At 43.6% G+C, this 27461-nt stretch overlaps 3 protein-coding genes across 10 annotated transcripts in view; 2 read left to right on the top strand and 1 right to left on the bottom strand.

The window, feature by feature from the left end:
• Window positions 1–27461, bottom strand: part of TMEM116 (transmembrane protein 116) — a 103502-nt gene that overhangs the window by 18024 nt on the left and 58017 nt on the right. For 4 of the 6 annotated variants that reach the window (XR_013997828.1, XR_013997829.1, XM_081123359.1 and 1 more), the window contains exon 11: window positions 1933–2070. Coding sequence is in view for 4 of the 6 variants with exons in the window: in XM_081123359.1 (XP_080979485.1) it covers window positions 1933–2070 (138 nt within the window). In the remaining 2 variants the exon portion in view is untranslated. Of the gene's footprint in view, window positions 1–1513; window positions 2071–27461 lie in introns of those variants that run through there. The other 2 variants (XM_081123358.1, XM_081123361.1) reach the window with 1 other exon arrangement.
• On the top strand, window positions 234–21682 carry MAPKAPK5 (MAPK activated protein kinase 5). 3 transcript variants are annotated; one of them, XM_081123355.1, is made up of 14 exons: window positions 234–773; window positions 3089–3162; window positions 3653–3728; window positions 4472–4569; window positions 6001–6109; window positions 7533–7622; window positions 8372–8467; window positions 9094–9174; window positions 10527–10714; window positions 12568–12688; window positions 14851–14981; window positions 15223–15344; window positions 16332–16436; window positions 18802–19179. In XM_081123355.1, the coding sequence occupies exons 1-14, from the start codon at window positions 738–740 to the stop codon at window positions 18894–18896; spliced, it is 1422 nt and encodes a 473-aa protein (XP_080979481.1). In that variant the 5' UTR covers window positions 234–737; the 3' UTR covers window positions 18897–19179. The 3 variants fall into 3 exon arrangements, with proteins under 3 accessions (XP_080979481.1, XP_080979480.1, XP_080979482.1); XM_081123354.1 differs by having other exon boundaries at window positions 257–773; window positions 15223–15338; window positions 18802–21682; XM_081123356.1 differs by lacking the exon at window positions 4472–4569 and having other exon boundaries at window positions 645–773; window positions 7537–7622.
• LOC308549736 (disintegrin and metalloproteinase domain-containing protein 1-like) lies at window positions 22857–26325 on the top strand (the record flags this gene model as incomplete). Its single annotated transcript, XM_081122748.1, has 1 exon — window positions 22857–26325. Exon 1 carries the CDS (start codon window positions 23674–23676, stop codon window positions 26323–26325), a length of 2652 nt encoding a protein of 883 aa, XP_080978874.1. The 5' UTR covers window positions 22857–23673.

The raw sequence follows: 27461 nt of genomic DNA, 5'->3' as shown, positions 1-27461 counted from the left end.
GCGGCCCCAGCCCCGCCCCGCCGGGCGGCCCCGCGTCATCGGCGCGGCGCCGGCGCTGCCGAGGCCCCGGGGCCTGTCCCGCCGCGGCGCAGCTCGGGGAGGCCCGGCGGGCGCCTGCAAGTCGGCTCCGCGGCTTGGCGGCGGCTCGGGAGCCCCGGCGGACGGCAGCCGGCGCGCGGGGCCGTGGGCGCGCGGAGTCGGGCGGCTGGCGGGGCGGCCCGGGCTCGGGGGGCGCGGCGCCGGCGGGCGGGGCTGCCCGGCGCGGGTGTCCCGGCGATGTGTGGCGCTGGAGCGGCGGCGGGAGCAGCGGCGGCGGCGGTCTCGGCCTCGGCTTCGCGGCGGTGCCGGCGGCGGAGGCGGAGGCGCAGGCTCCTCCTCGGGACCTGGCGAGCCCGGGCCTAAGCGGCGGCCCCGCGAGGCCCCTGCACAGCGCCCCGGACCGGGGCCCTTTCCGCCTCGCCCTGCCCCGGGAGCCTGCGTCCCCGGCCGGGGATGAGGCCGGGAAGCAGCCGCGGAGGCCCCAGCACAAAGGCTTGTCCCCAGGGGCCGCCGCCGCCTCCGCTGCCGCGGCCGCCAGCCTAGAGCCGCCTGCCGAGGCCGAGCCGGCGCCCGGGCCCTCGCCCCCGCCGGTCCCCGGGGGCGGCTGCTGCCCGGCTCCCCGAGGCCCCGGGGCCCGAGCGCCGAGCCCCTTGCTCCCTCGGCTGCGCTGGGACCCGGCCGTAGGGGCCCCGCGGAGCATGTCGGAGGCGAGCGACATGGAGAAAGCCATCAAGGTGAGGCGGGGACGCTCCCTCTCCCCTTTGTCCCTGAGGCCCTCGCTCCTCTCGGCTCCAGCCTCGGGAAGCGGAGGGGGCCGGGGGAGAGGCCCCGGCGCCCCGGGCCGGTCTCCCCCGGCTCCCTCGGCCTGCCCTACAGCCCCGGCGCAGGGTCGTGCGTGGGTAGGGCGGGGTCGCCGGCCGCCGGGGGAGCGGGGGTGTGGTGTGTGCTCAGCTGGAGCGCAGGGTGAGTGGCGGGGGACGGGGACGCGGCCGCGGCCGCGGGCGGGACGGAGGGGCTGCTGCGCTCTGCCGTCGAGCTCCCCGCGGGCCGCCGGCCGATGCGCCCGGATGACCTGCTCGCGGCCACAGCGCTTGGCCACTCGGACTTGACCCACCCCTCCGATTTGTCTGAAACCAGCCTCCTGGAAATCAGTTTCAGAAGGAGGTGGTTTGCCTTCTTACAAACCCCGTCCTTTGGCGAATAGATTTTTCTCGCTTTCCCGTGTGTTCCCCCCGACTTTTCCTCTTTCCTCTCCCCTCTCGTTGGGAGCATTGCGTTCATTTAGGAAGAGCTAACGGTGTCCTGCGACTTACTGCTCTGTTAACAACAGAGTGCAACTGTGTGTTTTAAAATGACCCAAATAAAATGACAATTTTCTAAAACCAGTTTTACTTTTTTTTTTTTAAATTCTTTGAGGCACTAAGGCACTAAGAGAAAGTTACCTAGCTGTGGCTAGGAAATTAGAGTCTTGTGTAAATTGAACATGAAGCTTAAAGTTTAATAGGTATTTTACAGTGTTAAGTCAACTCAGTATATTTAGAAATGTCATTTTCTTTTGAGGGATGGGCATCCATTGGCAATTTAGGGTTACTGTATTCTCCCTTTCAAGACACAATCACTATTACCAATAACTGATAAAGAACTTAAACTTCTAACAAGTTTTTTGGTGGTAAAGCTTATAGAAATTATCAATCATTACAAAGAAACTTCACCTTTTAAAAGATACACCAAAATGTAATGTATACATTAAGGAAGATAAAATTTTTAATAATAGAAGGATCCAAAAGACTGCTTTGACAGATCAGTACCTCCAGAGAGATAAACACGTGTCTTAACTGTTTTAGAAAAACTGTAACTCTGCTCATCAATAAAGTGGAAACCATAAGGACTCACCCCGTAAAGAGGATGGCACTCGTCTCTGAAATATGGAGCCAGTCGGGCATAGATCTGCAGGCTAGAGTAATATGCTGCCAGCGGGAGAGAGAAGGCAGAGCGGGACTGCTTTTCAAAGCACTTCTTAGCATCTAACACCTAAGAGGGAACATGATGGAATGAACTCAGCTGAAAAGAAATCAAGTTTATCATGATTACGTATCTAGCCGTTACTATAGAGTTTTGGTCCAAGGTTTCCATCATACTCAACTCAAGCTCAACGTAATACAACTACATTAAATTTCAGAACACACTATAAAGGCAGATCCTATGCTTGTGAAAGTAGATTTAAAATTAACATTTCAGCTAACACTAGAATTTACTCTGGATACTGTCATACATACACACATATGTATATATACACACACAAAACAATTATAATTGATTTTTAGTTAAAAGATAAAAGACTGCCTTTTTTTTTTCAGTTTAGATTTTTTTGATATAGGGTCAAGAATTGTTGCCTGAAGTAATAGGACTGGGTTGTGAATTAAAGCACATGTGCAGATTTTTAAATTCGCTTTGGCGACTTTGTCCCAGGTGCTTTCTTAGGCACTAGTGATGCAAAAGCCAGCCTCCTAGATGTCCCTGCTCTCATGGAGCTTATATTCTAGATGGTGGAGTTAGGTAATACACATTGCCAGGTGGTTATAAATAAGAAGTATAAAAAGGGTGGGGAGTACTATTTTAGGAAGTGTTGTCAGAAAAGGCCTCGTTGAGGAGGTGACATTGCATAGGGCTCTGAAGGGAATGAAGGAGCAAACCTCCACTGTGTTGGGGAAGAAGGTTACAGGTAGTGGGAAGAACAGGTACAAAAGCACCGTGTAGGTGCAGGTTTATGCGTGATCCAGGAACAGCTAGGCGGCTGAAGTGCTTTGGCTCTGTGTAGATTGTTAGAGCAGTAGAAAGCCAGAGCTCATAGGGCCTTGCAGACTATTGTAAGAACTTTGGCTTTGACCCTAATTATAAAGCCCCGCAGAATACAAAGCTTGGTTTATCAGATTCTCTCAGAAGATGACATACTGAGTGATAAGGTCTTCTGTTGTCCTGCTTCTGTTTAATTGTTCAGCTTTTTAATTGGAGAATGATTCTTTGTCCCCTCCTTTTTTTATTTTAATAGGAAACCTCCATTTTAGAGGAATATAATATCAATTGGACTCAGAAACTGGGAGCTGGAATTAGTGGTCCAGTTAGGTAAGAGACCCATGTGCAAACTATGACAAAATTGTTCTGAAAGGGCCACTTGAAATACATCTTAAATTAGAAGCATCGGTGGTGCCAGATGTGTGAAATAGTCTTAATTTAACAAGTAGGCATATTTATGTTAGGCTATTTCTCATCTCTTAAGAAATATATTTAAGTGATCAAGTTCCATGGTGTATAACATGGAATCATTTAAGATGTTGATCCTGTGGAGCCACTATGAGTCACCTGGAGCCAGCAGAGGCCATTGTTTCTTTCTCAGCCAGCCTCGAGTTGGTTTCACGTGGCTTAGGAGTTGAGGCCTGGGAAGAGGGGATGAGACACTTCTCTGCCTTTCCACCTGCTAGCCTTGGGGACAAGTTTGTTCTGATGCACCCCGATATATCTTTGATCAGAAGTACAGTTCTCAAAGAATAAACTTTAAGTTAGTTTTCACTGTAACATAGGTGATTTCTGATTGAATTTTTCCCTCCAAATATAGAGTCTGTGTGAAGAACTCTACCCAAGAACGGTTTGCACTGAAAATTCTTTTTGATCGTCCAAAAGCTAGAAATGAGGTATGATCCTTTATTGCCTTGACTTGCCTAAATATTTGAAGTGCCTAAGAATTATCCTTTTTACAAGTAGGGCAGCTTCCTGGAGAGAATGCACATAGATGCATGAAGAATTTTTTTTTCCCTTTAAGCTCATACCCCTTTTTCCTATTCATGGTATCATTATAGAAACAGTCCTATATCTTCCAGTACCAAGGGCTGTTGGTAGAGTCTTGCGTCTTTCCACCTCTTGTTCTTTTTCAATTAATGTGATTCTTCTACATTGAAGTATTCAGGTTTAGTTCAGGTTTACTTCCGCTTTTACTTACTGGGAAAAGTCCTCGAAGAGTGGAGATAAAATAGTACAAGGAAGGATCTAGAAAGTGTGCTGCCAGAGGGCTCTGAGGATGGGTTTCTAGTTTTTAATTAAAAGCAGATATTTGTTTTAAATTATCCGGACTGGTAATGACATGTTAGTAACAGTGCAGTGAAGGACTTAAAGAATATCTGAAATAAAATAAATTATTTGCTAATAGATAGGACAGGAGAAAGTAATCTGTTGTTGAGATTTCATTCATGGAAAGGGCATTAAGAAGATAATCTGTGTGTGATCCTTCCCCCTTTTAATGTCATTCTAGGTGATAAGGTTTTTTTATTATAATAGGCTTAGCCCCATGTGCGTAGTGTGGTCAGTTTTTTGCAGGGGAGTTTGGACAGAAAATGTTGGCACCCCTATGTACAGAAATATTTCCTCTGTTCTCTTTCAGGTACGCCTGCACATGATGTGTGCCACACACCCAAATATAGTTCAAATTATTGAAGTGTTTGCAAACAGTGTACAGTTTCCTCACGAGTCTAGCCCCAGGTAAGACTACGCGGGGTCATCATACCTTGCCCACCTCTCCATATGTAGGCCACGGTATAGTGGGGTTTTCCTTTCTTTTGTGCCCTCTCTCTCTTCCCCTTCCTTTCCTTCCCTCTCCCTCTTTTTCTTTTCTACATTTCGTTTTGGAAAATTTCAAACATTTGTGAAAGAGACAGAATTATGTAATGAATCCCCAGGTACCCGTCGCCCAGCCTCAACAGTTATCAACTCATTGCCAGTCTTGTTTCGTCTATACCCCACCCACTTTCCTGGCCCCCCTGATTATTGTGATTATGTTCTTGTTTTTTAAAAAAGCTTGAAATGTGGAATTAAAAAAGATTCTATTTCAAATTAGCAAAAGGGGACCAAATATTATTCTAGGCAATGTCTTAAGAGGTTGATATGGCAAAAAGCCCTATTGCTTAGTCTGACAGTCCTTTTAAAGAAGAAACCAGCATTATTCTTTTAGCTGCCAAATGTCTGACAAGCCCATGGGGTGGCATTCTAAGTCTCTTCTAGGGAATTCAAAATTAAATAAGGTTTGTTTTCTGTTAGGGGGGAATGAGATATAAACCTGTCATCACAGCAATATGATAGGAACCATAAAGTATTTTGAGCTTACAAAGGTGAGCTGCTAACTACAGGCTGGGGAGATGAGTTGTCTCACAGAGCAGTTACATGGGAGCTAGGACTTGAAGGGGGGGGTAGGTGGAAGTTTTCCAGGTGGAGAAGATGGATTTGTAAAAACAAATGGGAAATGAAATAATATTTCTTACAACTGTGCTCTGATGGTGAAAGCATTTGGATGGAAGCTGGAAGCTTTAATCAAAGGATGGTATCCAAAATTAAAAAAAATTTTTGACAACATGAGAATTTTTTGCTTTTATTTAGTAGCTGTGTAACCCTTTCCAGCTGTCTTGCTGAGCATGCTGTGGATCACATGAAAAACTAGTGGAGTGAGGGTGGGAAGTAGAGATACACACACACAGTGAGAATGAAAAAACAAGACAGCCCAATACCCAGTCAAATGACTTGAAATTCATGTTCTACACAAAGTCGTATTCTGTCTTCCAACACACTTTTAGTCTAGCTGCCCGAAAATGCATATACAAATTATGTCACTTAAAAGATCATCCCCTCTTTAACATCTGGTAGTAACAGGTTAAGTATAGTGTCCTCAAAAGAATCATTGTCTTCAAAACTAATTCTTTTACTCCCATTTTAGCGTCTTAGAAAGTGTTACTTTAGGGATATTTATTCCTTATGCATAGTGTCCAGTTGGTAGTGACAGGGAGTCCAACTCAAAGGGGCTTGGTGGGACTAGACTTAGGAAGTAGTTACACACTTTGTAGATGAGGTATCTCTTTAGGTTAGCTACTTGATGTTTCAGTGTTTTTTTTTAACTTAACAAAATCAAATGCTTTCAAACAGGGCTCGACTCTTAATTGTAATGGAGATGATGGAAGGGGGAGAGCTATTTCACAGAATCAGCCAGCACCGGCACTTTACAGAGAAGCAAGCCAGCCAAGTAACAAAGCAGGCAAGTTAACCCCGGGTACCAATCAAACTGCCAACAATGTTGGTTAACAAGCACAATTTCATTGGGGGGGGGAATAAAAGAAAGCTTGCAGAAAAGCTCTATTTGATCTCTCATTGCCTGCTTTGTTATGTGATCAGAAAAGATGCCTGGACAGGAGAAATGTCACCCCTTTTATGCTTGGGGGGGGGGGCTATATTCTTAAGTGGTTGTCAATTGTTTGCCTATGATAAGCTGTAAATAAACTGTGGAAGGTAATCTTAACTCTTTTGTAGACTGTAGATATCTTTAGACATGGCTTCTAAGCACTGTTATTGGACTTTGAGATAAAATGCTACTGATAGCACTTGAAAGAGTGTATAGTGTGAAAAACGCTCTGACAATTGTATATAAGATATTTTTTGCTTATGAGTGACCTTTCTCTCATTAGATTTTAGTAGTATTATAAGGTCTTTGTAATTCTGGGTTATTCCTGGTTACAGTCTCTATTTTGACATTACATTTTATTTCTAGAGAAATGATTTATGTCACAATAATACTAGGAATCCAACTGGAAATAACTTCTTGAGGCCAAAAGCTAGAAAAGCACAATTGGTTCTTCATTTTAAAATCCTTCCAAATTTTCCATGAGCATTTCTTTGGTGTTTTTTGTTTTGTTTTGTTTTTTTAAATATACCATGGGCATTTCTTGAGGCCGCCTTTCTGGTAGGGAGGAACTGATACTTGGAATGCTACAACAATTCCATACTGAGAGTTGAAGAATGGGTAGAATTTGCTCTAATTAATTTTAAAAATTATATGTTGTATTTTTCAAATATCAGGACTAAAGGGTGAGTTCTGATAATCTGTAAAACAAAACCCCTTCACATCCACCTAAACAGGCAACACTTCAACAAGTGGGATGAGCACATTGGAACATCAGGTGGAAAAATCCAGTTGGCTGCTTTCCGTTTTTTTTGAAGGCAGAGCCTGAAAGTTGAGCTCCCTGGAGAGCGCAGCGCTCTCCTGAGCCCCGGGTTGGTGTTCATGTCGCTGCCCTGCTGGGTGGCCCAGGCCTGCTGAAGACGGCCGCACAGTGTTTACTCTGCAGTGCTTGTCACCTTGCAGATGAATGGAAGTGGCAGCATTTCATTTTCTCCATTGCGCCCAGGATTTAACCCTCAGTGTATTCTGACAAAGAATCGTTTTCCTGTTGTAGTTTTCTTTTTGTTTAACAAAATACATGTTGCAGGTAAACTAAGCTTAATTCATTTCTATTTCTTGGTAACAAAAGTTTTATTTAATTTCTGCTTTAAAATTGAAGACTGACCATAGTCATAATTGACTTAATTAAGGATCATTTTTTAACATCCTGAGTTCTCTGAACCAGGGGCATTGAAGAGGTCATTCTTCTAAGATGTGGTTGCCCCATTGTGTCCTTTCCCAGATAGCTTTGGCTCTACAGCACTGTCACTTGCTAAACGTCGCGCACAGAGACCTCAAGCCTGAGAACCTGCTTTTCAAGGATAACTCTCTGGTGAGGTGCCTTGCTTTGCTGCATTTCAGCGCTGCCACTCGCAGCACAGTTGAGAAGTGGGTGTTGAGGGATGTGTGTTTGGAGCACTCTGAATCCATAGCGAAGAGGCTTTAGGCCACAGTGCTTCAAGCAGCTTGTTTCCCCTTCTATTCCCTTGCTAGAAGTCCAGAGAAATGCCCCTGGCATGGATAACTTTGGATGACCATGATACGTATTTGTAGGACTTAAGATTTTGGGTATTATTTGGAGGGCCTTTGGGAAGGGGCAGGGATCTATATGCTATTATATATTACCTTAAGACTTAACAGTTGTATTTGCTGTTCACCCAGATAAGGTGTGCTTTTCTTTCCAACCCTACCCCGGTCACCTATACCAGGTCCCATCAGATAAGCTGCTCTATCGGGAAGCTGCTGTTAGGACTGAAGCAGCACCCTGGACTGATGAGAAATAATGGACCAGTCTGTAGAGCCAGGGGTTTTTGTTTGTTTGTTTGTTTTTGTAATTTAGGGCTGCCTTTTTGTAAGTTACAAAACAAGGCTACCTGTGAGTCAGTAGAAATGGCTTATCTCTATCACTGAGAACAATTCCTCAATGTGAATCATTGTCTCCAGTCCTGAGGATATGAGTAGCATATCCTCAGGTCTCAACCAGAAACGGGTGAGAGCTCCAGGGAACATGTCTTGCATGGGATTTCCCTTTAATGTCTACTGAGAACTCTGGAGCACTGACTCCCATTTACTCTATTTCAGGATGCCCCAGTGAAGTTGTGTGATTTTGGATTTGCCAAAATTGACCAGGGTGACTTGATGACACCCCAATTCACCCCTTATTATGTAGCCCCTCAGGTAAGCATGCTCTGTTTCTCCCACAGGGTGTATCACCAGGCTGCCTGTGGACTCTCATTTCTGCTCTAGAGCACAAGTAGGCGTATATTACAGATGGGAGGGGGGAGCTCAGCTTCAGAAACCTGCAGGCTGCTTAATTTGGTGTAGGCATTTTATTCTTTTAAAATCAACTTCATTGAGGTATGATTTATGTTTAATACTCCTTCTTTAAATGTAGTTTGATGAGTTTTGACATATTCCTGCATGATCAACATCACAATCAAGGTACAAAACATTTCCATCACCTCAAAAGCTGTCTTGTGTGCCTTTCCAGTCAGCCTGCTTGCAGGCATGAGGGATGTCCCCAGGAAGAAGTCAGTGATCTCAGATGCCTTGATGGGCAAGAAGAAGAGCTAAATCTCCTCCAGGAACCTGATCTGAATGTTCTTGACCTGTACAAGCACTGAAAAATTGCTGGCTATAAGAGGGGGGAAAAACGGTTTTTAAAAGTATTGTCATTTATGTGGAGCTTTTTTGATTGTTGACTGCCAGTATTTACCCTTTTCAGCCTTCAAGCAGTCTGTCTCAAGTTGTGTGTCGCTGGTGTGATTTTCAGTAAACTGTCCCCTTTGGTCTGACTCTGACAGGTACTAGAGGCACAGAGAAGGCATCAAAAGGAGAAATTTGGCATCATACCTACCTCGCCAACACCCTACACTTATAACAAGGTAGGGAAGAGACATTTCTCTTCACCCTTCTGGGCAGCCTCTTTTCTGTGAGGTATGTGGCCCTCTGGGAACATGGCTAATTCCATTCTTGCCCCTTAATAGTCCTGTGCAAGAGGCTGGAAGCAGCTACACATGCAGAAGAGTATTTGGAATTCAAGTTTTTATCTGATGAAATATGAAATAAGGTTCTTATCAATTTAGGTTTGGCAGCAGGAACCAAGGGCTATGGTCACCTATAGGTTATTTGGCTAGCTGTACAGTCCAGTGAACACACTTAAAAGACAGGGTTATCTTTAATTTACTTGCAAAAATCTCAGCATGAATGCAATGAATCCTGCATGATATATTATTTCCCAGTATTTTTTTTTCTTCTCTTCCTGTTCCATTTTGTGAATCTCATGGTGCTCATGAATTAGCATGGCATTCATTAAAATTACACTGCAGATGAGTAACATGTTGAAAACATAAATAGTTCATATTACTTTTGAATGTGTATATATTGGTCTAGATATAAACTTTATATTGGCAACTAAATGAACACTGACTGCTACATTGGCAAATAATTTTTAATAAAAATATGTAATAAGATGTAATTAAATTTTTGAAAATTAAATGAATACATCAACCTTAATTTAAAAAAAAGAGAGAGAGGTAGGCCCTGGCCCATGTGGCTCAGTTGGTTGGAGCATCATCTTGTGCACCAAAGGGTCATGGGTTCGAACCTTGCTAGGGGCACATGCAGGAGGGAGCTGATTCATGTTTCTCATGCCCCGAACTCCCAAGCTAGATATGTGCCCTGACCACAAATTGAACCCATGGCCTGCTGGTGCACGGGACCAACTGAGCCACACCAGCCAAGGCCAGAGGAATGCTTTTAGACCACCTGTTCCTCCCTCTCCTCTGCTTTGGGCCTTTATGAAATAACTTGTGCTATATTATGGGGTCAGCCTCCCTGTATCTTATCTTCTTTATTCCTGTACCCTCACCCTGCCCAGGTCGAGAGCGTACATGTTTCACAATCAGCTGGCTTATAACTATGACTCTTCTGTCTGGGGACAAAGTATCCTATGGCTATACCCAAGAATTAGAATGCAGCTTGGGCCTAAGTAGTGAGAATAAAAGTGACTATTTATTTTACCCCAGACTGGCCTTGTGTGCTCGTGTGGATCTATGTAGTGCTGGTGGTATATACAAAATATGGAGTGAAAAGTTAGACTTCCTGAAACTTTTCCGGTCTCTCTTAAGTGATTCTTAGATAGATACATCAGCCTGTGTATGTCTGGGCTAGCCCTGGGGACTTTGTTTTGGAGTTGTGCCTCTGCTATGAGTGACCATTTCCTTTTTGCTTTCAGAGCTGTGATTTGTGGTCCCTCGGGGTGATTATCTATGTGATGTTGTGCGGATACCCTCCTTTTTACTCCAAACACCACAGTCGGACTATCCCAAAGGATATGCGGAGAAAGATCATGACAGGCAGTTTTGAGTTCCCAGAGGAAGAGTGGAGCCAGATCTCAGAGATGGCCAAAGATGTTGTGAGGAAGTGAGTCCCTGGGCCACTGGGCGGGGAGGCCAAGGAGGCCTTAAGGTGGTGGAGCACAAGGGAATGTTGGGTAGAGAAAGTCATTTGTTTCCCAGGCATGTTCATTCCTGTTTGGCATCACAGAAATCTTATCCCTGGAGCCTGAGATGAGAGTCTTCAGTGTCCACGTCTCAGTGAAAATGGAGCTTTGCTCCCTCCTGTTGCATTCCTAGAATTTACCCTCAGGGTTGTGAACCCCAGTGTCTGAGTAGCCAGTGTCTCTGTGAGCATAAATTTAGGACCTTAAATGATAATCGCTCCCCCCTGCCCTGTGTGTGCCCTCTTGTATGTAAGTCAGTCATTTGGGATGGACATGACACCAGGAACTGAACTGAGGTGTTAAGATGACGACAGTGCTTTGGCTTTTCATTCCTTGGCTGCTGTGGGAATATGTGACTGATGGTGTGGGGCCTGGACCCCAGCCTCCAGCCTTCTCACTACTAGTTGGTTGCTCTGACATATATGAAGATGGGAAGGTTAGAAGAATTAGGGCTAATGAGTAGAAGAGGGAGGGTTGGCATTCAGAGTCCTCTGGTAGCTGGAGGACTAGGTAAGACGTCAGACCTAAATTTGAAGTATATGTTGGAGGCTCAGCTGCCTGGGACTTGGGCACTGTTCTGGTATTCCTACTGCTTGGTTGCACTGAGCAATTTTTCCTTTTTTGGTTTCAGTTTCTTCATATGTAATGTGATAAAGATAAGCAATAAAGGGTCAGGTCCTGGGAACTGTCTCCTGACAGTACAGCCATTTCTCTATGGAGATAACTCCCTTTCAGAAGTGAGCTTGTTCTGTTGGTTAGGGGTTTGTGTATATAAAGAGGGACTAGTTTCTAAAACATACAAGTAAAAGTTTTTCGGAGGGTGGAGGCAATGTTTCAATCACCATCTGTCTTCCCATGCTATTCCCACGCTGTATTCTCAGCTACTTAACCAAAACATCAATATCCTCTAAGTGGTTCTTTGTCAGTTCTACAGAATATATATTTCCTGTCCTTAGAGCAACATTGATGATCTTCTTTCAGCTTTGGGATTCTTTCCTCATTAATCCTTTCTTTAGAATCTGAAGCTTTTTGTTCAAAATGATTCAGAATCAAAGGGCAGATAGGCATGCTGTCCTGACTCTGACATTTGGAATGGGAGGGTATGTAGTTGGAAGGAGGTGCTGTAAACAGCCCAGGGACCATGGCTTGGGTGAGCTAGGAATTGCATCAGCATGAATCGATAAGATGTAAAGAAACTGGCAATACATTAGGCTCAGAAGGAAATGCCATCCCCTTCTCAGAGACTCTATAGATGTTTAGCTTTTGAATATCTCTGGAATAAAGGGTTCATGTCCTGCCGTATAGTAACATCTGAGAATTTTATCACAAGTAGCAACCTGGTTTTCAGAACCTCCTACTCTTCAACTAATTTGTAGTCACTATTAGCCAAAAGAGCACTGTCAGTCTGTTTTGGAAATTAGAACTCACTGTCCTAGAAACATCAATATGGAGATTCAGGGTTTCAGGAACTATAAGCTGTATGTAGGATTATTTTATTAAACCTAGAACTTGGTCTGACGTATCACTGGATTAAGCCTTTTCCTACCACTTTTCTCTCTGTTTGTACAGATAGAAAGGACCGCCTAAGGACACAGTGCCCTCACAGCTAGTGGTTAGGGACTAGAATCCCACCCCTGCCCTGCAGATGGGAAGCCTAGGCTTGTAGGAGTTGGAAGAAAGTCAGAAACTAGAGCTGGTTGATGCCAGACTCTGGAACTTCCTGGCTTTCTGTAAGCAACTGTGCATGGCAGCCTTGTTGGCCTTTTCTCCACAGGCTTTTGAAGGTCAAACCAGAGGAAAGACTCACCATCGAGGGAGTGTTGGACCACCCCTGGCTAAACTCGACTGAGGCCCTGGATAATGTTCTGCCCTCTGCGCAACTGATGATGGATAAGGTTTTGAATGATGCTTATTCTGTTGGCAGACAAGGCTGTGTTGAGAAGGAATGCTGGGACTTGACTTAGTGAGGGGCTAAAGGCAAAACAATGCAGAGCACACAGTCTTTTCCAGAGAAATATCTCTGGTTTCCTGAAAATCATGATTAGAAATAAAGAACTTCTTTCCATAAGAGACCAGATCAAGGCCTGGTAAATACAGACCAAGGGAACACAACACTCAAAGGAATATCCTCCCTGTGATCAATGGAAAAAACCACTGGACTTCATTAATGGCAAGTCAGTGAGATAGGTGTGGGAGAGCCAGGCTTTGAAAGTAGACAGGGATTTAGTCTTTTCTTAGCAGGATGTAGTCGAGAGGCCATTGTAGACATTTGAGATGATGTTTGCACCAGGAAGGTGTTTAGGAGTGGTCAGCCAGACTCTCAGACTTGCCAAGCTAGGACTTCTGCAGTAATCTAGAATCAGGGGTGGCTCTGGGAGCAGAGAAGTAGAGATGAATGAATAGGCTCAATACTTCTGAACTAGATATAAGGGAACAGTGGGTAGCATATCAGGTGGTACCATCAGCAAATAGAGGGGAATCAGGAAGGAGGCTGCTTTGAGTGAAGGGAAGTCTTCTAGGTTTTCGATACTGTTTCAAGTGGTAGATGGACACTCCAAAGAGATGTGTGGTCTGGAATCACAGTGTGGCTGAGGCGCAGGCAGTGGCACAGGCTTTGAATGTTACCCTCTTAAAAGGGATGTGGCTGAAGTGTGACAAAGGATGAGCGAATAGGAAAGAGAATGCTAAGGCCTCCCTTAGTTTACCTGGAATGTGGGAAAGGAGAGCTGGAAGGAACAGAGTTCTCTACCATCTCTGATTTGTGTATGCTTATCTTCCTGGGTCAGATATGTCCGGTAGTGCAGAAATGGTTTGGTCAGTCTGAAATCCAAAGGGGTTATTTAGACTCTCTGGTTGCCAGTACAGGGGGTTTCAGTGTAGTTTTCCTCAAGATCTTGCAAATGAAGAAATAATTGCCTTTTGGAGTTACTTCAGAGTTAATGCACAATGAAGCCAAGTACAGATTTGCAGAATCTCCTTAATGAGAGAGGGGCTCCCAGGCCTGTAAGGCGGAGCTTTTGCGGGGCACTGTACTCCCGTTTCTGAAGAATGACGGTCCCACTGGCCGGTCAGTTCTGGAAGCAGAGAAATGGCCGCATATGCAGATGCTGACTAGTGCCTGCCTGAGCCTTGCCGAGGGGATGGAGCCTGAACTCTCCCTTGAACTGCTCCCATCTTTCTGGTTGGGCTGTCACCAAGGCAGGCAATGTAAGGGTCCAGAGGGGTATAGACAGGGCCATCTGTTATAGTTCCTATAAACTCTTCTGGATCTAAAAGCATGCTGAACAAGGAACTGCTTTTTCAAATGATCTGATCTTATTGAAATTCAAACAATACAGAGATACATAAAAAGCAAAAGTTCCCTTTCATTTCCTTGCCTTAATCTCACCCCTCAGAGGTGAGGTAACCTAGGGCTTGATGTGTCTTTCCTGATCTTTTTCTGGGGAGACCCCCACACACTCAAGAGTTTATCCTTTCTTTTTAAATACAAAAATGGGATCATCTCGTTCTTACAAAGCTTTCTGCTGAGTATTTGCCTTCCCTCATTGGTCTGCCCATAGGAAGAGCAAGCACTGCTCATAAAGATGCAGACTTCAAGAGTGCTACACTTGGTGACAGTTATTTCTCATTGTAATTTAACTGACTGGCTTATAGATCAGTTTTTGAGTGTCTACCACGCTCACTGTGTGAAGTGGTTGGGGTTCCTATCTGCACTGTGGGGGCAATCTGGGAAGCTTCTCGGGCAGTAGCCTGCCAGCCTTTTCCCTGATGTACACGTACGCCTGTTTTTACACTTGCCCTTGCCAATGACTTTGAGCATGAGCCTTGTTAATATTTCTTACTTGCATTTCTGTCCCCTGCAGGAAAAAAGGCCTAGTATTCTCTGGGCCCTGCTGATCCATGGGGAAGAATTCTCTGCTTTATCCAAATTTGTATAAAGCCAGCATAAGAGTGAAATTGCCTTCTTAGTTCTTTGAGTGCCTTCCCACTCTCTTAGATTAGCTTTCTAGGTGCTTAGAAACAAATGTGAAAAACTGATGACAGTGTTTGCATTCAGGCAGTGGTTGCAGGAATCCAGCAGGCTCATGCAGAACAGTTGGCCAACATGCGAATCCAAGATCTGAAAGTCAGCCTCAAACCCTTGCATTCTGTGAACAACCCCATTCTGAGGAAGAGAAAATTACTTGGGTAACTGAGCTTATTTCATCTATTGTCCTTCGTGGTTGGTGTGGCTGAGCCAGGGGTCTGCCCAGTTTCTGCCTCTTAAGAGGGTGGGAAGGATAAACTCTTTAGCATCAGAAGTTGGAGATACTCTGTAGATAATTATTTATCTGAACAATCTGTTGCCTTATGTTTAGAGTTAACATCTGTTGAGAGTTGGTTTTGCGGTCTCACCTTGTTATATTCTCTCTCCCCCAAACTTTTAAAGCACAAAGCCAAAGGACGGTGTTTATATCCATGGCCGTGAGAATGGAGCCGAGGATTCCAATGTTGCCTTGGAAAAGCTCCGGGATGTGATTGCCCAGTGCATTCTCCCCCAGGCTGGTAAAGGTCACACCATTTCCAAATGCTCTGCGTGCCTGTGTGTGCATGTGCATGTGTGCACATGCAATTTTAGGTTGTCTGTTTCATCTTTGTGTGTAAGTAAGTCAGTACATTATGTAAATCAGTCTTTACCCACTCAAGAGTGGATAGTGGGAACTCAGAAATGTGGCAAGTTCTACCCTTCCTTTGTTTTTGTGTGACATTTCTAGTTTAGGTTTAATTGCTAGTGTTGGGTGCAGCTTGTAATTTTATATTTTCTTAGTTAATGAGGGCCTGGGATGGAGAAAGGAAAGTGTGGACAGGGTTGGGCTCAGTTCGGGAAGGTCAGGAGACTTTGTTTCCAGAGCCTTTCGAGTACAAGGCTTTACTAACTTGTGACTACCAAGAGAACAGGCTCCAAATTCAGTATCATGGGCAGAGTGACTTATACATGGACTCTTTTCAGAGCTTGCTTTCCTATGTTCCTTCTCCACTCAGTGGGCTGTGATGGGCGTTTCTCAGCAGACGTAAGAGAGCCTTCATGTAGTAGGCCAGAAAACTGTTGCATTGACCTCTCTTCCTAGATTCTTGCATTTTAAGAGAAATCACATATAGTGTACCTCCGATTGCCTTCTAAAGTAAGAAATGAGTGTAGGAGCAAGAAGGTAGCCCTCTTGGCCTTGTTCTTCCTCCGTCTCTTGGTCTATTAGGTTGACCAGAGACCTAAGCTGTTCTTGCTCAGCAATAGTCTGACCCTGCCTATTTCCCATTCCCCAATGTGAAGACTCTGGGGCCATCAGAGGATTTGTGTGAGGCTGTAATAGTAGAAGAGTTTAAAGACCAGAAGTGGTCTATATGTTAAGTAGAGATTAGCAGGGATGGCAGCATCTGGTGAAGTCTGCACCTTTTATCATCACTTCTCAACAAGCTGGACATCATGTCCTTCCTTCTCTGACACTTGACATCCCGTGATGCTGCAGGGAAATGCAGCTGCTTCTTCATCTTTATCAACAGGAGAGAATGAAGATGAAAAGCTGAATGAAGTAATGCAAGAGGCTTGGAAGTATAACCGAGAATGCAGACTCCTAAGAGATACTCTGCAAAGCTTCAGCTGGAACGGTAGGAGCCTTAACTCTTTCCCCAGGAATGCAGAGAAGTAATTATGTTCAGAACTTGTAGGAATCTCTGGAGCCAATTTTAGTTGAAGTGAGGCTGAAAAGGGAATGGAGTATTGTGGGACCAGGATTAGCTCTACATAACTGCCTGGGCACATCTGGACATCTGGCCCTTTCACTTGTTTTCCAGAGTTCAATTAAATTATGAATTGCAGAGTCAGCACCATACAGCCTCTGGCACATATTGCTTGGGCAAAGAACTCCCTCAGATCTCAGAACTCCTTTTACGTGCCTTAGCTATTCGCCAGATCATTCAGGAGCAGTCTACTCTGAAGGAGAGAAACAGGGCAAAATACCAGGGAGCCCACCCTGCTATCTACTTAGCTTAGAACAGTTTTGTTACTAAAGAGTAGAGAGTTGCCAAGTGTGCTGCTTGTTGAAATTTTTTCCCCAGGCAAACAAGGTAGAGATGTATTTCTTGAACTGATTTTTGCATTGTCTTTCTAGTTTAGTAATCTGAACTAGATTTAAGTTCCAAGGTGCTCCAAGAAGGGAGCAAACTCTTTTAAGTTCATTGCCTGGCTTGGTTCTTGGACATGAGAAATCCAAAGTGATAGTCTAGAGGAAATTAACTTCCTGGATGTTTTTTAAGATTTTGAAATATCAATACAGAAAAGTGATCACATTTGAAGTGTGTGCTATTGATGAATTTTTACAAAGTGAACAATCCCCTATAACTAGCCCATAGATCTTGTAATAGAACATAGACCCTCTTCTCATCACTACCTCCCTTCCCCAAGGGTCATCAGTCCTCATTGCTAGCGCTATAGATTAGTTTTGCCTACTTTTGTATTTTATATAAATGGAATCAGACAAGTCTGTGTTCTTTTGTGTCTGGCTTCTTTTAGTTAACATTAAATTTGTGAGATTCAACCTTATTGTTGTGTGTAGCAGCAAATCATTCTCATTATATATACATGTATATTCTCAATCTCTGTACACACACATGGGTGGGCAAAAGTAGGTTTACAGTTGTATGAGAAACAGGTCATTATTATTTACTTATTATTTATTTGTATGATTTCTTTTTCTTCCCCTTTTTGTTATTATTTTTTTAAAAATATGTCTTTATTGATTTCAGAGAGAGGAAAAGGAAGGGGAGAGAGAGACAGACAGAAGCATCAATGATGAAAGAGTCATTGGGGATCGAGCCCGCAGCCTGGGCCTGTGCCCTGACTGGGAATCAAACCTTGATCTCCTGGATCCTAGGTCGATGCTCAACTGCTGTGCCATGCCCGGCCGGGCTTGTTATTATTTTGTATCCTCACTTATGACTTATCTTTTAGGTTATGATGGCTGGTAATTTAACCTACTTTTGCCACCCCCCCCCCCATGTGTATGTAGACAGTCTCCTCTTGGATATCTGAGTTATTTCCAAGTTTTGGTAATTAAGAAAAGCGCTGCTATGAATGCTCTTGTATATGTCTTTTGAAGACTATTTTGATGAATTCATTTTTCTTACCTCTTACATATCTAGGATTGGATTACTGGTTCATGGAAAAATATGCAGTCATCTGTTTGGCTTTAATGGGTACTGCCACAAGTTTTCCAAAGTGGTTGTTCTAGTTGATACTAGCAGTGTTTGCAGGTTCTAGTTACTCTGCCTCTACATCAACACTTGCTATTTTCTATCTTTTATTCTAGTCATTCTGGATAGATTATACTGGTATTGGAGTATCATTTTACTTTGCCTTTCCCTGATGACTGATGAGCTTTAGCACTTTAAAAATGTTTATTGGGCCCAGCCGGCATGGTTCAGCCGTTGGGCATTGACCTATGATCCAGGAGATTGCAGTTCGATTCCCTGTCAGGGCTCAGTAGGGGACATGCAGGAGGCAGCCGATCAATGACTTTCTCATCATTGATGTTTCTTTCTCTCTCTCTCTTCCTCTCCTTTCTTCTCTTCAAAATCAGTAAAGATGTATTAAAAAAAAATGTTTATTGGTCACTTAGATTTCCTCTTTTGTGAAGTACTTATTGTTTTGCAAGTTTTTCTGTTGAGTTTTGCCTTTGTTATAGATGTGTAGGAGTTCTTTCTGTATTCTGGATATGAGTCCTTTGTCAGACATACATATTACAAAGATCTTCCTCTTCATAGTTTCCTTCTTTGCTGTTGTGAACATTGGGTTTTTACTGCTAGGTTAATGGAACTGCTCAATTGCTACTTGCAAAATAGGGGGTCTGAATTGCTTTTCATCAGTCTTGGGGAGGGTGACCTGGACACTGGCAAGGTGTACCTTTTTGGGTTCCTGTCAAGAACCTGTTTCCTCCCAGTTTGGAGATTGACCTTTTTCTTTCTTGGGTTTCAGGTCGTGGATTCACAGATAAAGTAGATCGACTAAAGCTGGCAGAAATTGTGAAGCAAGTGATAGAGGAGCAAACCACATCCCATGAATCCCAATAATGACAGCTTCAACCTTTGTTTTTTTACAATTTGAAAAACTATTCTTTAATGTATAAAGTAATTTTTATGTAAATTAATAAATCATAATTTCATTTTCACATTGCTTAAAGATGCTGTATAGATTTAGATATGGTATTTACTGATGATATAATTCATTTGTTTTTAAGAAAAGCTCAGTTTCTAGAGATATATACTATTACTTTAGGACTGTCTAGTGTTTGTAAGATGACAGATATTATATCAAGCAAGATTGTTTTATTTGTAATAAAGTATATAAAAACCACTTGTCAGCGGTAGACCAACTATACTGATCTTTCTGCTTAGTAAACAGCTGAATCAAATACTGTGGAATTTGGTTTCAATTGCCCTGTGTATTTACTTTCTGCAGTATTGGTAGATTTGCTCTGATGCCAAGAAATGTTTGTGGATCCATGTTGCAGACGTCTGCTGAAACTCACAAGATGCCATCTCCCATGATACAAGAGGCAGGGAGCTGAGCTGTCATTTCTGTTGTCCCTAATTCCCAAGAGAAAAGTGGTAACACTTTTTTTGGTCATATTTGTTAAAAGGTATTGGCGTGATTCTTAAATCTAATGGGTTCTCTTTTGAGTTTATTCTTTCTGTTTAATCAGAGTTTCAGTCTCCTTCCCGAGACCCCCGTTCGTCCTCTGCTTCCTGGCAGCCCCACCAGCTCCCTTGCGTATTTCCGTCCCTGCTCTCCCGGCCCTCATGGGATGGTTTTTCTGAGAAGGTTACGTTTCATGAAAAGTGGACCATTGGACTAGCACCTGAGATGGTCCAGTTTTTATTTTGTTGTTTTCTCTTACAGCTGCCCTTTTTCTCGGTAATGTCCCTGCCGAGCTTTCACGTGGGCATCCTCTGGGCTTCCTTTATTTTGTTCTGCCACCTTCATTTTCAGGAAGCATGCCTCTGGCCTAGTGCAGCTGTTTGAACAGAAATCAAGGCTGGGTGCTTTTCTGTTTGTTTTTTTTGTTTTGCAAATGGACTTCCATAACAAACCATGTTTATTTAGTTATTTTTTTTAGCAGTTTAGCTGTGTTCTTAAATAGAAGAGCTAATAGGCAAACTCCAGATTGAAGAGCAGGGGAAAAAGGTCAGTAGGCTCAGATACTGAGTTTTATTCCATCGCATTTTCGATCAAAAGCCGTCCCACAAAGCTAACCTATTTTCTGAGTATGTCATCAAGGTGACATTTTGTTAGTATACCCCGTATATGTATGTTACTCTGGAAATATATGATGATAATACAAAGTATCTTTTAAGAATTACCTTTTTATATTGGTTCCCTTTTATCTTGGGTAATTTATAGTTATTTTTTGAGGTAAGATTAATATTAGGTGAATGGATACCCTGGAAGGAGCATTCAGTACTTTTAAAGGTGGCAAAACTTAAGTTAGGCAGCAGAGAAAAAGTTTTCTTACTTACTGACCAGAAAACTTAGCTAAAAGTTGAATTAAGGGTTGAATTGTATTATTCTATTTTTCAGTGAAATTCAGTCTTAAACTCACTTCTTGCAATCAGGAAAAACTGCACTTGTTTCTAGAACTACTGACCACCTGTTGTTTTACTTATGGCAGGACACAGGTTCAGTCTTCATTAGGGACAGAAGGCAGTAATAACTTTGTTACTTTTTCTTCAGAGTAACTTCCTAGCATTCCCAGTCTACCATGAACTTTTCAAATTTGTTGTTTAGGTGTCTTCTAATGGCTCAGGATGACTTTTTCTCTTCAGTGTGTGGTGAATTTTAGGCATGATCTAAAAGGGTATCCAAAATGATGCTCCTATTTACTCTGAATAGCAGTTGCCCATGTATTAGTTGTTCAAGGCTGAATTAATCTGGCCCCCAAAATGTGTAGTCTCCAGACATGTCCAGATGAGCCCTAGGCTGGAAGTTGGTGAATACCCTGTAGGATGCACCAGCTGTTGTAACTCAAAAGTGGGTCCTACCTTGGCCGGCATGGCTTAGTGCTTGGAGCATCAGCCTGCACACCAGAGGGTCATGAGTTCAATTCCCAGTCAAGGGCGTGTACCTGGGTTCGAGGTTCAGTCCTTAGCCTGGTCGGGGTACATGCTGGAGGCAACTAATCGATGTGTCTCTCTCACATCGGTGTTTCTCTCTCTCCGCCTACCCCCACCCCTTCCACTCTCTAAAAAAAAGAAAGTCAATGGAAAAAGATATCCTTGGGTGATAATTAGCGAAACAAAAAAAGGGGGTCCTACCCTGGACCCTGGATAGAGCTCCTTGACCAAACAATAGCTCCCAAAAGACTCAGCACTGTTTGGTGTTCAGAGTGGAGTTTTCCCTGTGGAGTGGGTTTGTAGGTCAGTAGCAAGTCCTGCCCTAACATACTGGTCAGGTCCCCTGGTAAAGCAAAATCTGTGCGTAACTGAAAGCGAGACAAATAGCACCCTTATCTTTCCTGACCTGTTTCTCTGATGCCTGAACCTGCAGAAAGTTCACACTTAAGAACAGTTCTTACAGGCAGGAGGTTAGAGTCTCCAGTTTTACCACATGACTTGCTAGCCTCTGCTTAATAAAACCATTACTTATCACTCAAATACCTTTAGACATTACCATAATTATAAATCTGCTCAATGTAAAACAACTTGTATATCTTTTTGGCTAACACTGTATAAGCATAGGAGAAATTTATTGTTTGAAACAGGAGGAGCTGCTTTTTAGAGTTTTGTTCTTGTATGTATTTGAGAAAGAATATGTTGAAGAAATTATTGGTTAAAGTAGTAGTCAAATGATTTAAATGAGATCTTGTGTATGAATGCTTGTGTGTGTGTGCTATTTATTGAAGGAAATGTGTTTGTGTTTCAATTTGAGAACTGGAAAATTGGATATTTAATTTTAATTATATATTTTTTTATTTAAAAAATAGAGGTTTTCTTTCATTGATTTAATTATTTCATCCTACAAAATGGCAATCTAATTTGCCTTGCCTGTTTTGGTTAAGACACAGAGAAATACCTTAAATCTGACAATTTCTAAATTACATAATTTTAAGAGGATTTCCTCTTATATAAACTACAAGGAGAGAAGAAATCCAGCTAGAAATCATTTCACCTTTTTTGCTGTAAATTTTTAAAATAGATTTGTGATATGATAGTATACATTTTCTTGCTAGATGCCAGTGCTAAATTTTATCATCTATATTAGGAATTAAATATTAATTGCGGGTAGTTAATGAGTTGATCTGCTCATGCTCATATCTGAGATCTTGTGGTAACCTATTTTTTTTTTTTAAGACATATCTTTATTGATTTCAGAGTGAGGAAGGGAGAGGGAGAGAGAGAGATAAAAACATCAATGATGAGAGAGTCATCATTGTCTGCCTCCTGCACTCCCCCTATTGGGGATCGAGCCCACAACCCGGGCAAGGGAATCAAACCTTGATCTCCTGGATCCTAGGTCGATGTTCAACCTCTGAGCCATGCCCGGCCGGGCCCTATCATTTAATTATATAAGGTAGTTCCCCATTTTTTAGTTAAACTTGTACTCAACCCTTATTTTATATTGTAAATATAAAACTTAACATAACTTTTATGCAAGGTAAAAGATCTAGTCTTATTTAACTTCATCTTAGAATGCACAGGAAATAACTGGGCAAGGGATGTGGATAAGGCTTTTCCCCACCTGTTTTTCCTTTTAAATTTGCACTGCTGAATATACCAGGAAACTGACATTAAAACCAAATCTGAGCCCTGGCCCATGTGACTCAGTGGCTGGAACACTGGCCCTTGCACTGAAGGGTCCCAGGTTCAATTCCCCATCAAGAGCACATACCTGGGTTGTGGGTTTGCTCCCTGCCCCTCGTCAGGGTGAGTGCAGGAGGCAACCAGTCGATGTGTCTCACATATCAATGTTTCTCTCTCTCAGCACTCCCTTTTAAAAGGTCTTATAGAGTTCACTTTTATTTTCTTAATGAAATGGTATCTAGGTACCTGGTTAATAATCAGCTTGTTTATATGTTGGGACAGTTGGGAGGAATTGAACTTTGATCCTAGTCACTTAAAATACCTTCATGGTGAAACTGAGCTCATTTCATTTAATACTTAACATGTCTCTGTGTTAGAAAAACTTCTTAGAAGATAAAAATTGTATTTATATTCAGATATAAAACGTCTAAATTCATCTGTTATGAACAAAGGTTAATGAGGGAGAATTTGTGCATCTGCATATGATTTTTTTTTTTAAATTAAAAGCAAAAAACTGATACTGACAATGAAGGGTTAGACTGAGAAATGATACCCTGAATTACAACAGAAATGAGGAAAAGTGGTAGTGGGCAACAGAGAACTCTGTCCTGCTTATAGATCCCCAAAGAATCTCTGTCCCCTCCCCCCAGCCTCCTGCCAGAATGTTGGGTTTCAAAGAATGAGCAGATCAACTGATATCAGGGAGTTCTGTGGCCTGGACGGAGGATGAAGGTAACTTGCCAGAGTTAAAGTACAGGCTGAATCATTACAGACTTCTATTTGGTATATGTCTCTGTGAGGGTAAAGACAACTTGGCCAAGGAGCATTAAAGCTGTTCCTATTTGAACGAAGTCATGTAGTAAGGAAAGTACTGAAGATCAAGAGGGAGGCAAGAATATAAACACAGCCTCAAAGTCCGTAAGATTCAGAATTGGGAAGCGGTCACCCATAAGGGAGCCAGAATAGATCTGAGTCTCCAAGGTTCAGCATGCCAGGGAGAGCTACTGCTGATGGACACAGGCCCTGCATCATCAACTGATTCACTAGGGCCATGTCAGTGGACGCCTCTGTGAGAGGCTCTGCCTCTATAAGGCCTTCTCTATGGAAAAACCAGGAGGCCTTGAAAACGGGTAAGACAAAGTTTCAGACTTGGGCTCAGCAGAAGAGGGACTTGAGGCTGGGGCCAGTTGCAGGATCTTCATGTGTCAGGTTAGTGGTCGTGCTGGTGTTGGTACTGAGTTTCCTGCCCAGCTTGTACTGTGACCTGGGATCAGTATATTACTCATCCTATGAAATAGTCATCCCCAAGGCTCTGACAGTTGAGGGAAGGGAAGGCCCAGTGGAAAGGGCATCTTATGTGGTATTTATGCAGGGCCAGGAACAGCTGATCCACCTGAAGGTGAAGAGAGACTATTTTATCAATAACTTTCCAGTCTTCAGCTACCACAATGGCATCCTGGGACAAGAAATGCCTTTCATCTCACATGACTGTCACTATGAAGGCTACATAGAAGGAGTCCCAGGTTCTTTTGTCTCTGTCAATGCCTGTTCAGGCCTCAGGGGCATCCTGATTAAGGAGGGAAAATCCTATCGCATTGAGCCCCTGGACTCTTCAAAAGAGTTTGAACATGTGTTGTACACCATGGCACATCAGGCTCCAGTCTCCTGCAGTGTCACTTCCAAAGACAGTCAAGTGGTGTCCACCAGCCAGCAACAAGGGAGCAGTAAGCCTCGCGGCCTACAGGCGATGTCCTACTTGTGGTCACTCATCAAGTACGTGGAGATGTTTGTCGTGGTCAACAACCAGCGGTTCCAAATGTGGGGCAGTAACATCAATGAGACGGTCCAGAGAGTAATGGACATCATTGCCCTGGCCAACAGCTTCACTAGGGGAATAAACACAGAGGTGGTGCTGGCTGGAATGGAGATCTGGACCGAGGGGGACCTCATAGAGGTCCCAGTGGACCTGCAAGTTACACTCAGGAATTTCAACAGCTGGAGACAAGAGAAGCTCCTCCATCGCGTGAAGCATGATGTTGCCCACATGATTGTTGGACAGCATCCTGAACAGGGTATGGGACAGGCGTTTCTCAATGGTGCCTGTTCAAGTGGTTTTGCAGCAGCTGTTGAATCCTTCCATCATGAAGACGTCCTCCTGTTTGCAGGGCTCCTGGTCCATGAGCTTGGGCACAACTTGGGTATTCAGCACGACCACTCGGCCTGCATTTGTAAAGATAAACACCTCTGCCTCATGCATGAAAATATCACTAAAGAAAGTGGCTTCAGCAACTGTAGCTCTGACTACTTCCACCAGTTCCTCCTGGAACACAGAGGGGCCTGTCTATTTAATAACCCTCAGCACAAAGGCCGCTTGCGTCGGGATGTCACGTGTGGTAATGGTGTGGTGGAGGGTAAGGAGCAGTGCGACTGTGGTCCTGACTGTTTCCGTGACCCGTGTTGTGACCCAACATGTCACCTGAAGCATGATGCAGATTGTAGTGGTGGACTCTGCTGTTATGGTTGCCGATTGAGAAATAAGGGATTCACGTGCCGTTCTGCTGAGGGAGAGTGTGACCTCCCAGAGTATTGTGATGGTACCTCTGCAGAATGCCCGGCAGACAGCTATAAGCAAGATGGTACGTCATGCGGTAGACTTCACTATTGTTTTGGAGGTCGGTGTAGGAACCCTGATAATCAATGCGTGGCTATATATGGGTACAATGCACGGTCTGCCCCAGAAAACTGTTACATTTCAATAAACAGCAGAGGGAACCGGTTTGGAAACTGTGGCCATCCTACCTCGGCAATGCCAAGATATGTTAAGTGTTTTGATGATAATGTATTTTGTGGGAAAATTATATGTACAAATATTAGAGAGGTAGCACCGATCAAATCCCATCACACAATGATCCAGATTCCCTATGAAGGTGACTTCTGCTGGAGCATGGATTCCTATAACACTACTGACGTCCCTGACGATGGAGATGTACACTCCGGCACTGCCTGTGCCCCAAACAAAGTCTGCATGAATTACTCCTGCCTTGATGATGCTGTGCTCAAGTATGACTGCAAACCAACAGAAATGTGTAATGGGAGAGGAGTCTGTAACAATTTAAAGCACTGCCATTGTCAGGCTGGCTATGCACCCCCCGACTGCAGAACTCCTGGAAATGGGGGTAGCGTGGACAGTGGTTCTCCTGGCAAAACAACTGATGAAAGTCTAGGTGCAGAAGAAACTGGCAGTCCTCGTCCACGTAAGAATGAGTTTCAAGGTTATGGCCCTATAATTTTCATACTCCCTTCCTTTCTTTTACTATTATTGATTGCATTAATATTTTGCATTAGTCTTAATGCTGGAATTGAGTCAGTAGAGACTCCAGGGGCCTCACCATCAGTGAGCTCAGAGGAATCCTCTGTGGAATCAGACATGCTCCCAACAGAATTGGAAGTACAGGAGGGCGTAGAGGAGGGCGCAGAGGAGGCCCCACCACCAGAGGAGGCCCCACCACCAGAGGAGGCCCCACCACCGGAGGAGGCCCCACCACCGGAGGAGGCCCCACCACCGGAGGAGGCTCCACCACCGGAGGAGGCCCCACCACCGGAGGAGGCCCCACCACCAGAAGCCCCACCACCGGAGGAGGCTCCACCACCAGAGGCCCCACCACCAGAGGCCCCACCACCAGAGGCCCCACCAGAAGCATAAGAAGTAGTAGCAGGTGAAGCACAGAAATGACCAAAGGCAGAAGAGTAGTGGAGGAAGAAGCCAAATAATATCAAGTACCTCAAACACTGAGTAGGAATGAGAGGGTTAGAAAGGCAAAGATGAAGTGAGAATTGATGGCTGCAGTGGCGCTGATGGGACTATATAGGTCTACAGGAACACAAATGTGGGAAGAGAGAACTGCTTTCAATATTTACTTTAGTAACGATTATATATTCATGCATGAAATCATACATGAAATATTCTGTATTTTTGCTTTTTCCCATTTCATGAAACTACGTTTTTCTCATGGATCGTTGCTATCAATGTCTCATTTCATTTAGGCCACTTTTTAATCTGAAATTATTTTTCAGGGCATACCATCTTCCATCTACATTGTTTGACATAATGTATTATCTTTACCTATGTTACTACCATAAAATTATTCAACCCAGTGGCAACAATGCATTATTTTAGGATCATTATCTATTGAGTACTCTGATTTGCCCTAACCGCTTCTATTCATGAAAGAGGTAATATAAAATAAGTAAATAAATAATTTAAAAAAGGTTATTTTCAGATGAAGCATCACTTCAGACTCCATGCAGCCTAGTACTTGGGGTTTATTTTGGGCTTTCTGGAAGGGGTTATATCTGATCCAGGGTGGTCGGATCACCCCGGGGTCTGGGACAACTGAGGTAAGTGCTGATATCATATTTGAAGTATTTGTTTTTTCCTTAAGTTTTTCCTTTAATTCTATATTGAAGTTGATATTTTGTCTACTGACAACTCATGGGAACATTTCCAATACAGGTAAGAATAGTGTGGTAGTTACTTGTTAAGAGAGCACAAAGTACAGGCAATAATATTACCCATTTTGTGCAAGACACTGTGCTAAATAGACACTTTACATTTGTTGTCTTAATTTAATCCTCTCATTCACCCTGTGAGATCTTCATCTCACGGAAACAGACCAGAGTCTTGCTCTAGAGTTGCTATGGAGTGGCACCTGCATCCCACACCAGGTATGACTGAACATACATTCCCCACTGCCTCATTACCTTTTTCCTTCAGTAAGGGGAAAAAAGTGACCGGGGACACATTTGGTATTCTTGCTTATCTACAACATGGCTTCTTCC

The sequence above is a fragment of the Miniopterus schreibersii genome (genome assembly GCF_964146895.1).
Source record: "Miniopterus schreibersii genome assembly, chromosome: 20".
In the NCBI taxonomy this organism is placed as follows: Eukaryota; Metazoa; Chordata; class Mammalia; order Chiroptera; family Miniopteridae; genus Miniopterus; species Miniopterus schreibersii.
Note: the sequence above shows the minus strand (reverse complement) of the source record. Positions and strands in the feature narration are given on the sequence as shown.

Bases quoted from the DNA above. Each gene is read 5' to 3' on its own strand.
- MAPKAPK5 (XM_081123355.1), top strand. From the start codon at position 738: ATGTCGGAGGCGAGCGACATGGAGAAAGCCATCAAG. The intron at 12,689-14,850 runs GTTTTGAATGAT...GTTTGCATTCAG, and splicing joins CGCAACTGATGATGGATAAG to GCAGTGGTTGCAGGAATCCA. The intron at 15,345-16,331 runs GTCACACCATTT...CTTTATCAACAG, and splicing joins TCTCCCCCAGGCTGGTAAAG to GAGAGAATGAAGATGAAAAG.